The sequence below is a fragment of the Bos javanicus genome, chromosome 12 (assembly GCF_032452875.1).
Source record: "Bos javanicus breed banteng chromosome 12, ARS-OSU_banteng_1.0, whole genome shotgun sequence".
In the NCBI taxonomy this organism is placed as follows: Eukaryota; Metazoa; Chordata; class Mammalia; order Artiodactyla; family Bovidae; genus Bos; species Bos javanicus.
The window spans coordinates 72686566-72707463 of record NC_083879.1 but is presented as its reverse complement, the minus strand read 5'-3'; the positions used below and the strand labels follow the sequence as shown (position 1 = coordinate 72707463).

At 40.8% G+C, this 20898-nt stretch overlaps 1 protein-coding gene across 2 annotated transcripts in view; it reads left to right on the top strand.

The window, feature by feature from the left end:
- LOC133258049 (ATP-binding cassette sub-family C member 4-like) overlaps positions 1-20898 on the top strand; it is a 656993-nt gene that overhangs the window by 569203 nt on the left and 66892 nt on the right. Inside the window, exons 15-20 of one of the 2 annotated variants that reach the window (XM_061434382.1) lie at positions 2161-2373; positions 3730-3870; positions 4628-4665; positions 5050-5144; positions 8427-8573; positions 20716-20795. In XM_061434382.1, coding sequence (XP_061290366.1) covers positions 2161-2373; positions 3730-3870; positions 4628-4665; positions 5050-5144; positions 8427-8573; positions 20716-20795 — 714 coding nt within the window. The remainder of the gene's footprint in view (positions 1-2160; positions 2374-3729; positions 3871-4627; positions 4666-5049; positions 5145-8426; positions 8574-20715; positions 20796-20898) is intronic. The other variant, XM_061434381.1, reaches the window with a different exon arrangement.

The window sequence follows — 20898 nt, the reverse complement described above, 5'->3', positions numbered from 1 at the left end:
CAGGAAGCAACAGTTAGAACTTGACATGGAACAACAGACTGGTTCCAAATAGGAAAAGGAGTTCATCAAGGCTGTATACTGTCACCCCGCTGATTTAACTTATATGCAGAGTTCATCATGAGAAATGCTGGACTGGAAGAAACACAAGCTGGAATCAAGATTGCCGGGAGAAATATCAATAACCTCAGATATGCAGATGACACCACCCTTATGGCAGAAAGTGAAGAGGAACTCAAAAGCCTCTTGATGAAGGTGAAAGTGGAAAGTGAAAAGTTGGCTTAAAGCTCAACATTCATAAAACGAAGATCATGGCATCCGGTCCCATCACTTTATGGGAAATAGATGGGGAAACAGTGGAAACAGTGTCAGACTTTATTTTTCTGGGTTCCAAAATCACTGCAGATGGTGACTGCAGCCATGAAATTAAAAGACACTTACTCCTTGGAAGGAAAGTTATGACCAACCTAGAGAGCATATTCAAAAGCAGAGATATTAGTTTGCCAACAAAGTTTCGTCTAGTCAAGGCTATGGTTTTTCCTGTGGTCATGTATGGATGTGAGGGTTGGACTGTGAAGAAAGCTGAGCGCTGAAGAATGGATGCTTTTGAACTGTGGTGTTGGAGAAGACTCTTGAGAGTCCCTTGGACTGCAAGGAGATCCAACCTGTCCATTCTGAAGGAGATCAGCCCTGGGATTTCTTTGGAAGGAATGATGCTAAAGCTGAAACTCCAATACTTTGGCCACCTCATGTGAAGAGTTGACTCATTGGAAAAGACTCTGATGCTGGGAGGGATTGGGGGCAAGAGGAGAAGGGGATGACAGAGGATGAGATGGCTGGATGGCATCACTGACTCGATGGACATGAGTCTGGGTGTACTCCGGGGGTTGGTGATGGACAGGGACGCCTGGCGTGCTGTGATTCATGGGGTCGCAAAGAGTCGGACACGACTGAATGACTGATCTGATCTGATGACTTTTTCCTCCCAAGTAGAACAAGACACAGTGCATCATGAATAACTAACTCTGCAGTATCAGATGTTGCCCAAAGGCTTCATTGGGTTTCTCCCAAGGCACCACATCAGAGTGTGGATTGACAGGGCTACCAGTGAGGATGCTGGGCCACCTTCTTTCCACCTGACCTGCCTCAGCCAGACATGCCCTCCTTTGGTTAGTTTTTCATCCTGGGATTTTGCCTAATATTTTGTTTGCCTCTAAGTGAATCAGCCGAGTTTTGATTCATGGAGTCAGAAATAGTGAAAACTTTGCACATTATTTTCTATAACTTTGTAAGAGAGGGAAACCGCAATGATGTACCACATATGTTCAAAGAACATTAGATTGGCCATAGCTTTGCTAGTTGCCTGATTTAGGGAAGTTGTGTTGGCTTCTTATGATTGGTTGTTCTTAATTTTTCTTGGATCTGAGTGCATGGATTGTGGTTTAGGTTTTGGTTTACTGGCATAGGCTTCCAAAACATTAGAGCCACCAATCTCATGGCCTCCTTGTTTATGAGCTATTTTATAAGGTAAAATATTGAATTTTCAGTTTGGAACTTCCTGAGTGTGTGGGATAGTTGTAAAGACCATGAAGACACAGCTCATGGGTTCTCTGTCCAGAGCTGGTTCCTATACATCCTATTCCAGGTGGACACATGATATTATGACAGTGACAGTGGTCAATGAATGTTTGATGAATGACCCTTACCTATGGAGATGTGCTTGTGTCCACCTCTGGGTTAGATTTAAGTTCCTTTCCTAGAATATCCTTCCCAGTTGACTGTTTTTTAAAATTCTGCTTCTCACACAAGGCTTCTCTCAATTCCCATGTTGTCTATAGAGACTTTGCTGATCCTCACACCAACCTCCATGCTTCTTACTTTCGTACGTGCCCAGGGTAACTATATTAATGGCCTACATTTTAACACACAAGCACTCATTTCTTTCATATTCCTCAATACCTAACACAGGTTTTGTCAGAGAACAGAATGCTCAGTTCTGTGTTGAGTTGAACCAAACTAGAATTGTCAGCCAGAATTCCATTCCTAAGGATTATTTTCTTAGGAAAATTGTAATTTAAACCCAGTTAACTTTTCTTGATTAGTATTTAGACCACATTAATATTTTCAAATGCAAATGTATTCCTCTCAAATTCTTTATTTTAGGGAAGAATGGTGCAAAAGGGAATTTATGCTGAATTTCCAAAACCTGGGATAGATTTTGAAGATATCCTTTTGACAAACGAGGATGAGGAGGCTGAACCATCTCCAGGTCCAGGAACTTCCACTCTGAGGAATTGGTCCTCCTCTGAGTCTTCAGTTCAGTCACTACAGTCTTCCAGCCCCTCATTGAAAGATGCAACTCCAGAAGACAAAGATGTGAGTTTCTCATCCTGCAACATGCCCTAGTCTGTCTCTTCTTGGTGGCCTCATGGACCTTCAGTCTTCTTCTCTCATGACATCTTTGTTTGTCCCAAAGTAGATGCTAAGTTTCCAAGACCTTATTCCATGGACTTGGTAGAATTAAATTGCTCCCTGCTTGGGGTTCTCCCTTGGGTGTAGGATGGAGGATCTTATGGAGACCAGCAGCAGATGTACTGCTATGACTTTATGAGCTTATGTGGCTCATAATGATGTGAAAACCCTTCAATTTACTGTAGTTATATCCTACTTACTCTGGTGGCCTCCAACTTCCCTTATACATCCAGAGGTTTAATGTGAAGACCCCCTTAGAGTGAGTCCTTCTGTGACCACACTGAATCAGCTACTTTTCCTATAGGTAGGAATGTTCTGGCCCTGCAGGTGACTAATAGTAGTATTTTGCTCCATCATCAGATGGTTTATGATAGGCCAGAGGTAGCCTGTGCAAAGGACCCATCACTCAGCAGACACTTTGGAGTTAGTTCCCATCTTCCTTTCTTATCCTTCAAGACTGAGAACCACATCTTACCCACCTTCAATTTTCAGTGATCAGGACAGAGCAGAGGACATCCTAGGCTCCTATGACTCTATAATGCATCTTAAGTCCTCCAGACAGAAACACACTAGATCTTCCTTAAAAACATACACAGGTATTCCTCTATATACAAATCCTCACTATCCGGACCTAAGAGCCTGGATGATTCTGATAAGTGTTCAGATTAGTCTTCCTCACATCCCTACACTCAGGAATCACTCTCTAAATTTCAGGAACCAAATAAATTCTGATCACATGCTTGTCCCCTGAGATCCAAACTCACATTACTCCAATTCTCTATGTGAACTCAGTTTACTGTATTAGGTTAATATTTTGAGGCCCAGGTACATTTTATGTTTCCATTCTTGAGTGACACAAATAATCTAGAAGTATACATTAGCTCCATATAATTTTGTGTATTATTTTGGAACAAGCTTCTGCACTTATACTTGAATCAAGTATAGTGTGCATGTGCTGAGAGTCATGATCAACTTTAAGCAAAGCCCTTCAACAATGAATAACTTTATGTGAATGATGTTTCTTTGTTTCTAATAGATTCTTAGGAATAGGATGGCTGGATCCGAGGGTCAATGTACACATGTTTTCACTAGATATTCCCACATCCTGCTCTGTAGGAGGTGTGCCATCTTGCACTCCTGCAACTGTATGAGATGAATCCATTTTCCTATAGCTTTGCAATGGATGGCATTGTTTAACTTTTGAAACTTGGGGGTTCATTATTTAAAATTTTGTCTCTCATTGCCATTTTTCCCTCCCAGACTGAGAATATACAGGCTATACCATCACTGGAGAGCTGTTCGATAGGAATGGTTGGTTTTAAGATCTACAAAAATTGCTTCAGAGCTGGTGCTCACTGGTTCATCATCGTTTTCCTTATTCTAATGAATGTTGCAGCTCAGGTAAATAACATTTATTTTGGTTTGTGCTTTCAGCTTGATACCTATGTGCTAATTCAAACCATGTTTATTTTATTATTTTTAATATGTATATTAAGAGATATGTTTCCAAGGCTTGGTTCGTGAGGTTGTGGGATCTTGCTAGGTGAACCTGAAATCAGAAAAGCAGGCCTGCAGCCTGGAACCTTAGGCAGGACCTGACTCTGCTGTCTTGAGGCAGAATTTCTTCTTCCTCCGGGAATAGGAAGGATTGAGTTTTGCTCTTAAGGCCTTTATCTGACTGGATGAGGCCACCACAGTGTTTAGGGTGATCTCCTCTACTGAAGTTCTGATGATGGGTGTGAACCACATCCACAACACACTTCACAACAACATCTAGATGGGTGTTTGGTTGAATCACTGGAGACTGACCTCACCAAGCTGACACTGAAAACTGATCATTGCTGTACCTGTCAAGCTTTTTCCCTTGGAAGAATCCCAACATTTGTACTGTTGCATTTTGCAGTCCACTTGGATTTGCATTGAAATACATTATATGTAGAGAGCAAAGTTTTCTAGGGAAAAGGGGGTATCTTTTAAAGGTTTTAAAATGTAGCATGCCCTCCCTGACCTGTGGTCATCTGGGGTGTGGGGCTTGGCACAGACCTGAGCCAGAAGAACCGTCTCTGTGTTCTGGAGTCTTTCCATCCCCCATCCTAGTGAGCAGGGTGTGAGGGTTCAGTAATATCAGTGTATGAGTGACTGTTGTTTTCTGCTCCAGGTTGCCTATGTCCTGCAAGATTGGTGGCTTGCAGACTGGTGAGTGATTCCTGGTCTGACCCAAAGTGCTGTGAAATCTACATGAAGCGTCACTTTCCCAGTTGGGATAGGGAGGTGGGGTTTGTTCAGTCTCCTTCTCTGACCCTCACGTTGTTTCCCTAAAGAAAAACTAAAGTTCCTGCTGATGGCATATGACCCTCCCATGGTCTCTGTGTCTGACCCTCAGGAGCTTCCTCACAGACAATTTTGAGAACCAGAAGTCATGATTCAAATTGAATTTTTATAAGGTAGATGGACACAGGACATTATGAGCTGGGAATGATTTTTCAGCATGAAACACATCTCCAATATTGACAATTTTTTGTGTGTTTATCTAAATTCTATCTATAACATACTATTTTTTTTTTCTTTCCCATTCCATAGGGCGAATGAAAAGAGTACCCTATATGCCATGGTCTTTGGACAAGGAAACATGATTGTGATGCCTGATCCTGACTGGTACTTAGGAACTTATTCAGGTAAAGCTGAGTAATCTGCTCTATCTGAAGTGCTTACAATGAGCCTGTGTGAGCAACTCGGGCTTCCAGGAGTAATTCAGTAAGATCTTAGTGGGTTAAAAGTCTGAGTTGCAGTTTCTCCATGAATTAATTAGAATACTTATTATCATATTCACTTTATTGTAGTAGTCTGGAACCAAACTTGCAATATTTGCAAACTTGCAAAGAAAGGGGTTTCCTGAGATGGAATCTGCTCCTGGTGAAAATACTGTAAAGACTATTGAAATGACAGCAAAGAATCTAGAATATTACATAGACATAGTTGATTGATAAGACAAAGCCTGGTTTGAGAGAATTGACTCCAATTTTGAAAGATGTTCAACTGTGGGTAAAATGCTATCAAACAGCATTGCATACTACAGAGAAATTGTCCATGAAAGGACGAGTCAATAGATGTGGCAAATTTCATTGCTGTCTTATTTTAAGAAATTTCCATAGCCATCCCCTTCTCAGAAACTAGCACCCCAATCAGTCAGTAGCCATCAACATTGGGGCAAGATCCTCCACCAGCAATAAGACCTAAATTGCTGAAGGCTCAGATGATGGTTAATGTTTTTTAGCAATAAAGTATTTTTAAAAATTAAAAAAAAGAATAATTAATTTTTAGATCTACTAGAAGAAAGAGGTTGACTGAAGTCTCTTAATTTGTTCAGTACTGGATTTTGGAAGTTACACCAGGATTGTATATTGAGAAAATCAGCCACTGGAAATATGTAGCTATTGTGTATTCTAGTAGGTGCTTTAGCTAAATCTTATCCCTTCATAGTTCAGTTGGTAAAGAGACTGCCTGCAATGCAGGAGACCCAAGTTTGATTCCTAGGTCAGAAAGATCCCCTGGAGCAGGAAATGGCAACCCACTCCAGTATCCTTGCCTGGAGAATCCCATGGACAGAGGAGCATGGCAGGCTACAGTCTGTGGGGTTGCAAGAGTTGGGCACAACTGAGCAACTAGGCTATATGGATGCGCAAGGGAATTAGAAACGGATCCTCACTTTGTGGTTTAGATTGTTTCAATTCTGTCTAAATAAACCTTGGCTTTTATTGAACTTGGGCAAAATCCTGTGGCAGCATGGGCCCCCAGATAAGAGCATTATTTCTTCACAGGTATGCAAAGCTCCCCTTCACCATACTGCTCATCTCTTGAGCTTCACAAATTGCTTAAGAGGGAAACTAAGTAGGGGAAATCCAGTGTCTGAGAATTAAGACTCCTTCTCTTTCTTACTTAGAGATCACAATTTTATTGTGTCTGCAACTGTGATTAACTTAGATGCTTGCCAGACTTATATTAACACTGCTTTCTACTTTCAAAAGAGTGCTTAGTATATATATAGTCAGAGAAGGCAGTGGCACCCACTCCAGTACTCTTGCCTGGAAAATCCCATTGATGGAGGAGCCTGATAGGCTGCAGTCCATGGGGTTGATAGGATTGGGACATGACTGAGTGACTTCCCTTTCACTTTCCACTTTCATGCATTGGAGAAGGAAATGGCAACCCACTCCAGTGTTTCTTGTCTGGAGAATCCCAGGGACAGGGGAGCCTGGTGGGCTGCCGTCTATGAGGTTGCACAGAGTCAGACACGACTGACATGACTTAGCAGCAGCAGCAGCAGCAGTATATATATATAGTACACACTTTTTAAAGGAAGTCTCATCTAAAATATTAATATTCCCTTGGGAAACCTTCATACAAGCTTTCTACAGAGTGTGATATCTTTATAAGAACCCACTCATTGAAATTTGGTGTTTATTACATTGATCTCCTGCTAAGAAACATAAATCCATTCATTGTTTATCTTCTAAATTGGTGGACTATGGGGACTTAGAAAAGTAAGGAAGGGATTCTATTATGCATTCACATAGGATGGTGGAATAAGACAAATACCCATAGATGGAATCCAGGAATTTGAGCAACTTTCAGAGCTGAAGTCATATGTCAGCTGAAGGAGAAAAAAAAAGTACTGGATGGAATACTTCTTACAGAGGTCATGTCCATTCTAGCATTGTGAATTCAAGAGATTTAAGAAGGGCTATTAAAAAATATATATATATATATACTTTTAATTTTGGCTCCACTGAGTCCTCATTGCTTTGTGCAGGCTGTCTCTAGTAGCACGAGCAGAGGCTACTCTTAGTTTCAGTTTTGGGCTTCCAATTGCAGTGGCTTCTCTTGTTGCAGAGCACAGGCTCTAGGTTCATATGCTTCAGTAGTTGCAGCACACAGGCCCAGGAGTTGTGACTCACAGGCCCAAGAGCATGCGGGCTCAGTAATTGTGGCACAAGAGTAGTTACTCTGGCATGTGTAATCTTCCCAGTGCAGGGAGTAAACCTATATCCCTTGCATTAGCTGATGAATTTTTATCCACTGCACTACCAGGGAAGTTCTAGAAGGGCTATTTTAATTTTTATATGCTGAGGGGGATGCATGTATACCTGTGGCTGACTCATGTTGATGTATGGCAAAAGCCATCACAATGTTGTAATTATCCTCCAATTAAAATTAGTTAAATACATAAAACCACAAATTAAAAAAATTATATGCATAGGGGGCACTCATTTATGTCACTAAATAAAATATGTTTAAAAGATTATGTTCATTTCCAAATGCTTCATGTTTCTATTAAACACTTAGAGATTAGTTGCTTGTTTAGGTTTATTATGTCATGTTAAAATATAATTTGTATTTTCTTGCAATTATTTGTGAGATTTTCTGCTTGCAACTTAATGCAATATTTTCACAGTCTTTACAGCTATTTAGGCATGGAGATAGCTACTTTACACAAATTCAAGGAAATAGTAAATCATTTCTCCTATTCCCTGTTAATTCAAGCTGATACTAAAGCATTTCTCAATTTTAGATTGCGGGACATGTAATTTGTAAGATTTGAAATAGAAGCAATGGAAGATCAACTACTTTTATTGATATAATTTTCTTTCTTCTGAGTTTTTATTAAAACTTGTAATTGTATTAGGAAAGCCTACAATGAAATTGTAGTTTATACCTGATCTTTTCCCCATGTGGTTTCTATTTAATGAGAAAACATAGTAATTTTTATATTCTTCCTTATAAATTAAACTCTTATAGGATCTATTGTATATATACACATCTATTCTACATATAAATTTGCATATAAATTATATTTATAGAATACAGCATATAATATCTTTATATACTGCATAACATGTTTTAGCATCCTTGAAGCAAAGGCAGAGATCTTATATTCTGAGTGATGTTTCTTATTTCAGGTTTAATGATAGCTACCAGCCTTTTCAGCATCGCGAGATCTATGTTGTTAATATACGTCCTTGTTAATTCTTCACAAACTTTGCACAATGAAATGTTGGAGTCTATTTTGAAAGCTCCAGTATTGTTCTTTGATAGAAATCCAATAGGTAAGTCAGACACCAAGCTTATTAGCAAACCTGTCTTGTTAATGCATTTAGTACCTGGTTACATTTGATGTTTGAAACTGGAGGAGATTCTTAGAAGAAAATCACTGTGCATGTTGATCCATCTTCTACAAAAGGCTTTCCTGATGTCTTCTTCTACCAGGGAAAATCACAATATAGAAGCATATAAACTTTTATTCCAGTTCATGTATATGTGGAAAGATAAATGAATGTTCACTTTGCAGAGGCATATGAAACACACTACAGTTGATGCAAACATAAATCAGTGTCGACTGGTTGCTAAAATGATGGCTGTGTTCAGATCAGATCAGATCAGTCGCTCAGTCATGTCCGACTCTTTGCGACCCCATGAACTGCAGCACACCAGGCCTCCCTGTCCATCACTGCCTCCCTGTCCATCACTGCCTCCCTGTCCATCACCAACTCCCGGAGTTCACCCAGACTCACGTCCATCAAGTCAGTGATGCCATCCAGCCATCTCATCCTCTGTCGTCCCCTTCTCCTCCTGCCCCTAATCCCTCACAGCATCAGAGTCTTTTCCAATGAGTCAACTCTTCGCATGAGGTGGCCAAAGTACTGGAGTTTCAGCTTTAGCATCATTCCTTCCAAAGAAATCCCAGGGCTGATCTCCTTCAGAATGGACTGGTTGGATCTCCTTGCAGTCCAAGGGAATCTTAAGAGTCTTCTCTAACACCACAGTTCAAAAGCATCCATTCTTTGGTGCTCAGCTTTCTTCACAGTCCAACTCTCACATCCATACATGACCACAGGAAAAACCATAGCCTTGACTAGATGAACCTTTGTTGTCAAAGTAATGTCTCTGCTTTTGAATATGCTATCTAGGTTGGTCATAACTTTCCTTCCAAGGAGTAAGTGTCTTTTAATTTCATGGCTGCAGTCACCATCTGCAGTGATTTTGGAGCCCAGAAAAATAAAGTCTGACACTGTTTCCACTGTTTCCCCATCTATTTCCCATGAAGTGATGGGACTGATGGGATCATGGGATGCCATGATCTTCGTTTTCTGAATGTTGAGCTTTATGCCAACTTTTTCACTCTCCACTTTCACTTTCATCAAGAGGCTTTTGAGTTCCTCTTCACTTTCTGCCATAAGGGTGGTGTCATCTGCATATCTGAGGTTATTGATATTTCTCCTGGCAATCTTGGTTCCAGCTTGTGTTTCTTCCAGTCCAGCATTTCTCCTGATGTACTCTGCATATAAGTTAAATAAACAGGGTGACAATATACAGCCTTGACATCTTTTCCTATTTGGAACCAGTCCATTGTTCCATGTCAAGTTCTAACTGTTGCTTCCTGACCTGCATACAAATTTCTCAAGAGGCAGATCAGGTGGTCTGGTATTCCCATCTCTTTCAGAATTTTCCACAGTTTATTGTGATCCACACAGTCAAAGGCTTTGGCATAGTCAATAAAGCAGAAATAGATGTTTTTCTGGAACTCTCTTGCTTTTTCCATGATCCAGCGGATGTTGGCAATTTGATCTCTGGTTCCTCTGCCTTTTCTAAAACCAGCTTGAACATCAGGAAGTTCAAGGTTCACATATTGCTGGAGCCTGGCTTGGAGAATTTTGAGCATTACTTTACTAGCATGTGAGATGAGTGCAATTGTGTGGTAGTTTGAACATTCTTTGGCATTGCTTTTCTTTAGGATTGGTATGAAAACTGAACTTTTTTAGTCCTGTGGCCACTGCTGAATTTTCCAGATTTGCTAGCATACTGAGTGCAGCACTTTCAGAGCATCATCTTTCAGGATTCAGAATAGCTCAACTGGAATTCTATCACCTTCACTAGCTTTGTTCGTAGTGATGCTTTCTAAAGCCCACTTGACTTCACATTCCAGGATGTCTGGCTCTAGGTCAGTGATCACACCATCGTGGTTATCTGGGTCATGAAGATCTTTTTTGTACAGTTCTTCTGTGTATTCTTGCCACCTCTTCTTAATATCTTCTGCTTCTGTTAGGTCCATACCATTTCTGTCCTTTATTGAGCCCATCTTTACATGAAATATTCCTTTGGTACCTCTGATTTTCCTGAAGAGATCTCTAGTCTTTCCCATTCTGTTGTTTTCCTCTATTTCTTTGCATTGATCGCTCAGGAAGGCTTTCTTATCTCTTCTTGCTATTCTTTGGAACTCTTCATTCAGATGTTTATATCTTTCCTTTTCTCCTTTGGTTTTCGCTTCTCTTCTTTTCACAGCTATTTGTAAGGCCTCCCCAGACAGCCATTTTGCTTTTTTGCATTTCTTTTCCATGGGGATGGTCTTGATCCCTGTCTCCAATACAATGTCATGAACCTCATTCCATAGTTCATCAGGCACTCTATTTATCAGATCTAGGCCCTTAAATCTATTTCTCAGTTCCACTGTATAATCATAAGGGATTTGATTTAGGTCATACCTGAATGGTCTGGTGGTTTTCCCTACTTTCTTCAATTTAAGTCTGAATTTGGCAATAAGGAGTTCATGGTCTGAGCCACACTCAGCTCCTGGTCTTGTTTTTGCTGACTGTATAGGGCTTTTCCATCTTTGGCTGCAAAGAATATAATCAATCTGATTTCAGTGTTGACTATCTGGTGATGTCCATGTGTAGAGTCTTCTCTTGGGTTGTTGGGAGAGGGTGATTGCTATGACCAGTGCATTTTCTTGGCAAAACTCTATTAGTCTTTGACCTGCTTCATTCCGTATTCCAAGGTCAAATTTGCCTGTAACTCCAGGTGTTTCTTTACTTCCTACTTTTGCATTCCAGTCGCCTATAATGAAAAGGACATCTTTTTTGGGTGTTAGTTCTAAAAGGTCTTGTAGATCTTCATAGAACCATTCAACTTCAGCTTCTTCAGTGTTACTGGTTGGGGCATAGACTTGGATTACTGTGATATTGAATGGTTTGCCTTGGAAACGAACAGAGATCATTCTGTCGTTTTTGAGATTGCATCCAAGTACTGCATTTTGGACTCTTTTGTTGACCATGATGGCTACTCCATTTCTTCTGAGGGATTCCTGCCTGCAGTAGTAGATATAATGGTCATCTGAGTTAAATTCACCCATTCCAGTCCATTTCAGTTTGCTGATTCCTAGAATGTCGACATTTACTCTTGCTATCTTCTGTTTGACCACTTGCAATTTGCCTTTATTCATGGACCTGACATTCCAGGTTCCTATGCAATATTGCTCTTTACAGCATCAGACTTTGCTTCTATCACCAGTCACATCCACAGCTGGGTATTGTTTTTGCTTTGGCTCCAACCCTTCATTCTTTCTGGAGTTATTTCTCCTTTGATCTCCAGTAGCATATTGAGCACCTACTGACCTGGGGAGTTTCTCTTTCAGTATCCTATCATTTTGCCTTTTCATACTGTTCATTGGGTTCTCAAGGCAAGAGTACTGAAGTGGTTTGCCATTCCCTTCTCCAGTAGACCACATTCTCTCTCCACCATGATCCGCCCATCTTGGGTTGCCCCACGGGCATGGCTAAGGCTGTGGTCCTAGAGTGATTAGATTGACTAGTTTTCTGTGAGTATAGTTTCAGTGTGTTTGCCCTCTGATGTCCTCTTGCAACACTTACCATCTTATTTGGGTTTCTCTTACCTTGGACATGGAGTATCTCTTCATGGCTGCTCTAGCAAAGTGCAGCCATTGCTCCTTACCTTGGACGAGGGGTATCTCCTTGGCTGTGTTACCTAACATTAAGTTAGATTGTTCATTAGGAAGGACCTTCTTACAATGAATCTCTACCTGAGACAGGCTGTGTGTTACTGTCTTTCATTTCCCATCCATTTCTGGGATCACAAAATTCTGACATGTGCCTATTCTTTGAGGTTTACCTAAAATGGTAATGAAAACTTAATGAAAATGTGAGATTGTTGAATGTAAACATCCTCTTCAATGAAATTTACTCTGTAGTTTTACAGTGGACATTTGGTGACTTACAAGAAGCTAACTTCAATAACTCTGAGTGGACTTCTCTGATGGCTCAGACAGTAAAGAATCTGCCTGTAATGTGAGAGACTCACGTTCGATCCCTGAGTCAATAAGATCTCCTGGATAAGGGAATGGCAACCCACTCCAGTATTCTTGGCTGGAGAATCCCATGGACAGAGGAGCTTGGTGGACTATGGTCCATGGTATTGCAAAGAGTCAGATGCGACTGAGCGATAACTCTGTAAGAGGCTAACTTCACTTGGATCCACAGGAGTCTTCTGTGAACTGGTAGTTTCCCCCATGTATTTATAAATTGAAGATGACTAGATGTTGATGAACTCTGTAATGATCAGAATTAATCTTTCCAATAATTGTGTCCCCTGATTGATGTGTAACAAAATGGTCACTGAGTATATTCTAGGGCTCATAGTCTCTCCTCATGAAGAACCAATTTTAAATAATCATTTTTTATATTTGTTTTACGTTTTTATATAAGAGTCCATCTGCACAGAAGGTTTCCCATCTTAAAAAGAAAGTTGGAAAGCCACTGGGTTTATGGTGTTTTATGAGTAAATCCTATTGATCACTCTCCACCCTGCCTGGCACTTTGCATTTTGTTATAGATTTTATGTGAAATGTGGCCCATGTTTACAAAGGGTGTATAATCTAGCTGTGAACTCAAGACTAATAAACCTGAAAAGTAGTTAGACCGCCAAATAGATTATACTATGATGCGGTCTGAGAAATACCCAGACTCCAGGCAGAATCTGGAAGCATGTTCTTCATTTTCAAAAAGTGTCAGGATGTCTTTAAACATGAAAATTGCTTATATCTTTGCTGAGAGCATGTGGTTTTATTTTAGGTCCCACTGGGTTGCAGGGTCTCCTCAGTCCTCAGCACTAAATGTAAAAATGGAGAAACAGAGGTTGGAGGCAGGTGCTGGGCAACAGCAAAATGTGTCAGCTGAAAGCACAATATTATAATTTTTTTAAAAAAAATATCATAGTTGGATGGGTGGGCTGGAGTGCGTTTTAAATAACCTTAAGTAACCCCAAGGGACATTGCCATGTTTAGAACCAGTTAAATCATTCATTGGTGTTCAAAATATTATATCTGGATTGTCAAGAAAAATTGCATTTATTTTGTGTGCCTTTTGTTTAAAATAATCCTGTTCTATAGCACAAGAAACTATATTCAATATTCTATAATAAACCATAAGTTAAAAGAACAAATAAAAACATATCAGAAGTCTCTTATCTTCATAAAAAAGGTTCTGTAAAATGACTAAAGTAAGTTTTGTTATTTAAAAGGTACTTACCAATTTGAAATTTTAGCTTTAATGAAATTTGTCTTTTCCCTGACTAATTTTGGTAAGCAGGTCTCTTGATATACCTGTGATGACTGTTCTAGTCCAGGCTTTTGGGCTTCTAGTGGCAGAATCTACCCAGGTTAGTTCAGAGGAGGAAGGCTCAATTAAAAGAAAATGGGTGTCTCATGGAGCTGGAGGGATGCTGACTGTCCTATATCTGGGGATGAGAGCCGCGGTCCTCCTGGGAGCTTTGGCCATTGTCACAGGGCTTATGCATCTTCTCAAGTTCCTTTGCCTCTCACCTTTTCTGGGTATGGTTGGTCTGATCCACTTTCCTGCTTCTCTCCTGGCAGGAGAACTACTTCTTCATAGTTCCTGAGATGGGAGATCTGAATGACTTGGTGACTAATCTTGGATTAGGACTCCTTGGGCACTTTTGATCATTTAGCAATAGCCAGGGATGTGGAGGGTTCCTGAGAGGCCAACACCATTATTCCAAGCCTGTCCACTAAAATAAAAGAGTTCTAGAGAGTGGTAGATTCTCAGGAGCTACATTTGTCAACAAGAGTCTCAGGGAGGAGAAACGGGCTAAGGCTGGGATCTGAACAGATAGGACAGGGACTGAGGACATGCGTAGTGGGTGAATAGAAAAGAGAGGAGGACCCCCAGTTAAAATAAGGATATGGGATCAGGAGTGATGGAAGGGAGGTAAAGTGGCTTCCTCTCTTCCGTCTCTTCTCTCCTCACTATTCCTAAAAACATGATACATATGATTTGATAAAGAAAGGACGTTGTAAATGAAATTATTTTAAATGACAAGTTAAGGTCTGTTGATAATTATGTGAAATCAAGAGAAATCAAAAGTGCATAAAAAGTTTCCATGCTGGCAATTTGGGCAGAGGTCTAAGGCAGAGCTTGTGATATGTGTATGTGTAGTTGTGATATGTGTATGTGTAGGGTATGTGTAGTTGTGATATGCTAAATGTAAGATGTTCTGTAGGGCAGCCAAGAAAGTTAGAAAGAGAATAGGAAAAAAATTGTCAACGCACCATCCTTAGGAAAAAATAAGAGGCAGCAAGGGATTTTGCAGGAGGTTGCCCTGAAAAGTAGGGTTTCCATGCCTCCTCTCTCTGGTGGGTGAAGATCTCAGGATGGCTCGACAGTAACACCCAGCCCATGATAAAATATTATTGCATCACCCTAAGCAAATTTGGACCTTGTCTCCTCCATCACTGGAAGTCTGATATATGAAAGAATTCTAACATTTCTGTTAGCTGCAGAACCCTTTCTTCAAAGGTCGATTCTATGTGAATGTCCATATGGTTGTGAGGGGTTCTGTTTAGTATGGGCCAGTCAATGAGAGAGATGGATGGGGTGTCTTATCCTTCATGTCCTCTTCTGCCTCGTTCTCCAGGGAACCTCTGTTGAATCTCAGATGCCTCACAGGACAAAGTTCGGAAATTACTAACCCTGGTGACCTTTCATGTCCCTTTAAACTCTAAAATCCCATAAGGACAATATGAACAACACCCTTCACAAGTAGGCTACTTCATAATTTAGAAGATATCTGTATAATCATATTTTTTTATTCTGTGAATGTTATAATTTCTCTTTTACAGAGAAGGGGTTTGACTCTCAGTAGAGGTTGAATGAGTTACCTAAGGCCTCTTGCTGCTGAGGGTCAAAGGAGGACCAGAACTTGGTGTTTCCTAATTCTGTTGCTCTTCCGATTTCTTTTTTTTTTGCTCTTTCAATTTCTTTGAGCTGCCACCACGTTGATGACCTATTCTAACAGCAAAGATAAAGAGACTGTGGAGCTCCCAGCCTTCTACAACTCCTATTCCTTTTCTTAGTCTAGTTGGTGAATTAGTTTATGTAGAACAATACAGGAAGTCCCCTGAACTACCTTCCACCTCCAGGCTCCACTGAACACTTATCCATTGGGCCAATTTGTCCCCTTCCCCTTGCATGGTACCTGGAAGTACAGGTGTGTTTTCTTTGCCCCTTTGGAGGGACTCTGATCTTTTTTTCAATATGTTGCTTGGATATAGATCCCACTTTTTACCAGGACAGTGGGTCTTTTATTGTTCTTCCCACCCCTCCATGCTCTACTGAATTCAGAGCCTGACCTCAACCCAACACTCCTGGCTTCTGACTCTGCAGGACTGTCAAACCAACAGATGATTCTTATCAAAGGAATTAGATTCTAGAACCATAGGTGAAGCTAACTGTGGGTGCATATAAAGAAGGTCACAACACTGGAGTGTTCAAATAACACATCTTCTCTTACTTACCCTCAAGGTCAGGTGTGGCCTGATATGGCATCTTTTGGACTGGTGCCTAGCACCACTTTTGTGGTAAAGAATGGGGCTCAAAAAGACATACCCTATGTCATGGGTGAACCTCAAAAATATTACACTGAGTGGAAAAAGTCAGACTCAGAGACTACAAATTGTACAATTCTGTTAGTATGTTATATCCTGAAAAGGCAAGTTTATAGAGAAAGTAGACTAGTGTTTGCCTGATCTGTGAGTGGGAACAGGGTATTACTATGGCATGAGAGGATCTAATTGGGGACATAAAAATGTCTTAAAACTGATTTTTGGTGGTGGTTGCATCACTTAATAAAGTTAAAAATATCCATTGAATTGTACATTTGAAATGGGCAAATTTTATGAGATGTAAAATATACCTTAATAAAAATATACTTTGGTATTCTATGATCTATATATATACCTTTTTGTGGTTGTTTAAAAAATAATAATAATTGCCCAGACTAGAGATAGGGACTTCCAAGTTTTAAGTTACAGTTGGTTATAAGTAAGCAGCGTATGAGTCAGATGTAAGAAGTGACTGATTCCACCTTAGATTCTGGACTCAGTTATTAAAATGTGATTATTGTGAATTTGTACTTTGACACTCAGAATACAAGTTTAGTGTCATCTTTAATGATATTTTGTCTTGTGGAAAAGGTAGAAAATTGTGAACCAGAGCAGTTAGGAGGAACCTGATATTTTCTTGGATACCGTGGCCATTCATTGGGGGTACCTCCCTCCCCCTCCACTCTATCCTCTTCTCTTTTTCTCCTTTCCTGTCTTTCACCCCATTCTTCCCCCTGCAGAACCTGGAGGAATAGTTATTCTTCCACCTTGGTGAGTTAGTTCAGTTCAGTCGCTCAGTCGTGTCCGACTCTGCAACTCCGTGAGTCACAGCACACTAGGCCTCCCTGTCCATCACAAACTCCCGGAGTTCAGTCAGAATCAAGTCCATCGAGTCAGTGATGCCATCGAGCCATCTCATACTCTGTTGTCCCCTTCTCCTCCTGCCCCCAATCCATCCCAGCATCAGAGTCTTTTCCAATGAGTCAACTCTTCACATGAGGTGGCCAAAGTACTGGAGTTTCAGCTTTAGCATCATTCCTTCCAAAGAAATCCCAGGGCTGATCTTCAGAATGGACTGGTTGGATCTCCTTGCAGTCCAAGGGACTCTCAAGAGTCTTCTCCAACACCACAGTTCAAAAGCATCCATTCTTCGGTGCTCAGCTTTCTTCACAGTCCAACTCTCACATCCATACATGACCACAGGAAAAACCATAGCCTTGACTAGACGAACCTTTGTTGGCAAAGTAATGTCTCTGCTTTTGCATATGCTATTTAGGTTGGTCATAACTTTCCTTCCAAGGAGTAAATGTCTTTTAATTTCATGGCTGCAGTCACCATCTGCAGTGATTTTGGAACCCAGAAAAATAAAGTCTGACACTGTTTCCACTGTTTCCCCATCTATTTCCCATGAAGCGATGGGACCAGATGCCATGATCTTCGTTTTCTGAATGTTGAGCTTTAAGCCAACTTTTTCACTCTCCACTTTCACTTTCATCAAGAGGCTTTTGAGTTCCTCTTCACTTTCTGCCATAAGGGTGGTGTCATCTGCATATCTGAGGTTATTGATATTTCTCCTGGCAATCTTGGTTCCAGCTTGTGTTTCTTCCAGTCCAGCGTTTCTCATGATGTACTCTGCATATAACTTAAATAAGCAGGGTGACAATATACAGCCTTGATGTACTCCTTTTCCTATTTGGAACCAGTCTGTTGTTCCATGTCCAGTTCTAACCATTGCTTCCTGACCTGCATACAGATTTCTCAAGAGGCAGATCAGGTGGTCTGGTATTCCCATCTCTTTCAGAATTTTCCACAGTTTATTGTGATCCACACAGTCAAAGGCCTTGGCATAGTCAATAAAGCAGAAATAGATATTTTTCTGGAACTCTCTTGCTTTTTCCATGATCCAGTGGATGTTGGCAATTTGATCTCTGGTTCCTCTGCCTTTTCTAAAACAAGCATGAACATCAGGAAGTTCACAGTCAGGAAGTTCACAGTTCACGTATTGCTGAAGCCTGGCTTGGAGAATTTGAGCATTACTTTACTAGCATGTGAGATGAGTGCAATTGTGCGGTAGTTTGAGCATTCTTTGGCATTGCCTTTCTTTGGGATTGGAATGAAAACTGACCTTTTCCAGTCCTGTGGCCACTGCTGAGTTTTCCAGATTTGCTGGCATATTGAGTGCAGCACTTTCACAGCATCATCTTTCAGGATTTGAAATAGCTCACTGGAATTCCATCTCCTCCACTAGCTTTGTTCGTAGTGATGCTTCCTAAGGCCCACGTGACTTCACATTCCAGGATGTCTGGCTCTAGGTCTTGGTGATTTGGATACCTGTTAATGCTCCTGGTGTTATGACTTGGTTCTTTTACCTGCATGAGCCAATTTAATCCTGAGATTCACCCTCTAAAGCAGGCATTCATAGAGGCTCAGAAAAGTTGTTACTTGATATGTATAAAGGTGTCACTAAAAGTTTCTGGAGTCCGTATTTCCTAAGTTTAAGAGAGCAAAGTTCAAGCTCAGTCTCTAATGCTGGCCTGGCCAAGGGCGACAGCCTCCAGTGGCTCCAGCTCACCCAGTGCTTCTGGTGAGCCAGGTGCCCTGTGGAGAACAGCAGAGTCACACATCGTGGCAGTGGACACTCAGCCCCCAGCCTCTGGTCATTCACGGTCTTTTTGTGGCTTTGTCTGAAGGGCCTTGGAAAGAAGTCACCTGTGACAGAGGTCAGGAAGAGCACCTAGAGATGCCACATCTCACCTGTAGGCTGTCTTCCCAAAGCCTCAATTATAAAAGAAGTTCACGAGCCTAGATAATATATTTCTCAAGAGTTGCTACATCAAAGTAGTCTCTGTGTATGTGTGTGTGTGTGTGTGTGTGTGTGTGTGTGTAGCTTCAGTTTCTTCACATTGAATCATGAAAAGACTAATGTTAACTGAAAAAAAAAAGTACAACCTAAAAATTGAGAATTATGCTTTATTCTGTGGACAAAACTAAGGATTTATGCCCAGGACACAGGCTCTGAGATAACGCTCAGATACTGTTCCAAGAGCATCAAACGATTTCTGTGAATAAAAACAAAACCAGATTCTTCCAGTTAGGTAGTTTAGCACTTTTCTGTATATGGGAAATCATTCCTTTGAGATGAATCTTGGCTATTTGGGGTCAATATCCTATGTTTTTCATCCTGAGTTTCCTCAGGGTGCACCATCGGAAGATGGCTGCAGGGTTCTTATGGCTGTGACATCCTTTGTTTACTGATATGACAGGTGGCATTTTTAGTTCACACTAGATGGACGGGGGAGCCTGGTGGGCTGCAGTCCATGGGGTCGCGAAGAGTCAGACACGACTGTGTGACTTCACTTTGAGTTTTCACTTTCATGCATTGGAGAAGGAAATGGCAATCCACTCTAGTGTTCTTGCCTGGAGAATTCCATGGATGGGGGAGCCTGGTGGGCTGCCGTCTATGGGATCGCACAGAGTCAGACACGACTGGAGGGACTTAGCAGCAGCAGTAGCAGCAGCAGCAGATATTTATTAGAAATTCTTATCTTCTAAACCCACAGCCTCTAGGATATACTGTTTTCACGGATGCTAAGAAGGTAAGTAAAGTTAGCAATGATAAGTGATTTTTAGTCATTAATTGATATTTTGGTTTTTCTGTCTCCATTCCTCTGGTCTTCTTGGTTGCTTAAACATGATTATATTTATCATACCCACTACACCCCCGATGGTTCAGATGGTAAAGCATCTGTCTACAATGAGGGAGACCCAGGTTCAATCTCTGGGTCAGGAAGATCCCCTGGAGAAGGAAATGGCAGCCCACTCCAGTACTATTGCCTGGAAAATTCCATGGATGGAGGAGTCTGGTAGGCTACAGTCCATGGGGTCACAAAGAGTTGGACACGACTGAGCGACTCCACTTCCACCCTAGTAGTAAACTCACAACCTGGATATGGCAGGAATCCACAATTTCCCCAGATTTCCCAAAATGTGAAGTTCTGTGAACCATCTTGAGGGAAAAAATTTTAGAGTAGTTATAGTTAAATTTATTTAAAAAGTATCACTTATAAAAATTAATTTGACAATTTTGCTTTTAACTAAAGCAAAATTAGAGTAACAGGACTAACTTAAGTATTTTGAAACTGGTAGTTTACCAACTTGGCTTTTGGTGAGTGTCTCAAGTGGGATGGATGTAAAAGAAGGAAACTTTCTCAAATCCACCAACTCTTCCCGATATAGCCATGAGATTTCCCCCACCAATTCTTTTAAAAAATAATGCCTCAATTTCAGTTTCCCACCCAAGGTCATTTGGTATTTTTGCTTCTCTTTAGGTATCATCCTATTTTCTCTTTCTTCACCACTGACATCGGTGTGTTTCATATGAATGTATAATATAATAAATATATATAATTTAAAAATATTGTTTTGTTTTGATCATGGATTATTCCTCTTACAGGATCTGTCTGAGGAAATGAATAATTTCTCATATCCTTTTCATATAGGAAGAATTTTAAATCGTTTCTCCAAAGACACCGGGCATATGGATGACTCGCTGCCCCTGACATTTCTTGATTTCATCCAGGTAATGTAACAGTCCTGTCAGAGTTCTCACAGGAGGAGCACAGAGTCTGTTTCTCAAGGTCTTTTCACAGGGGCTGAGGGTTGGCCTTTCAGCCTGGCAGTGT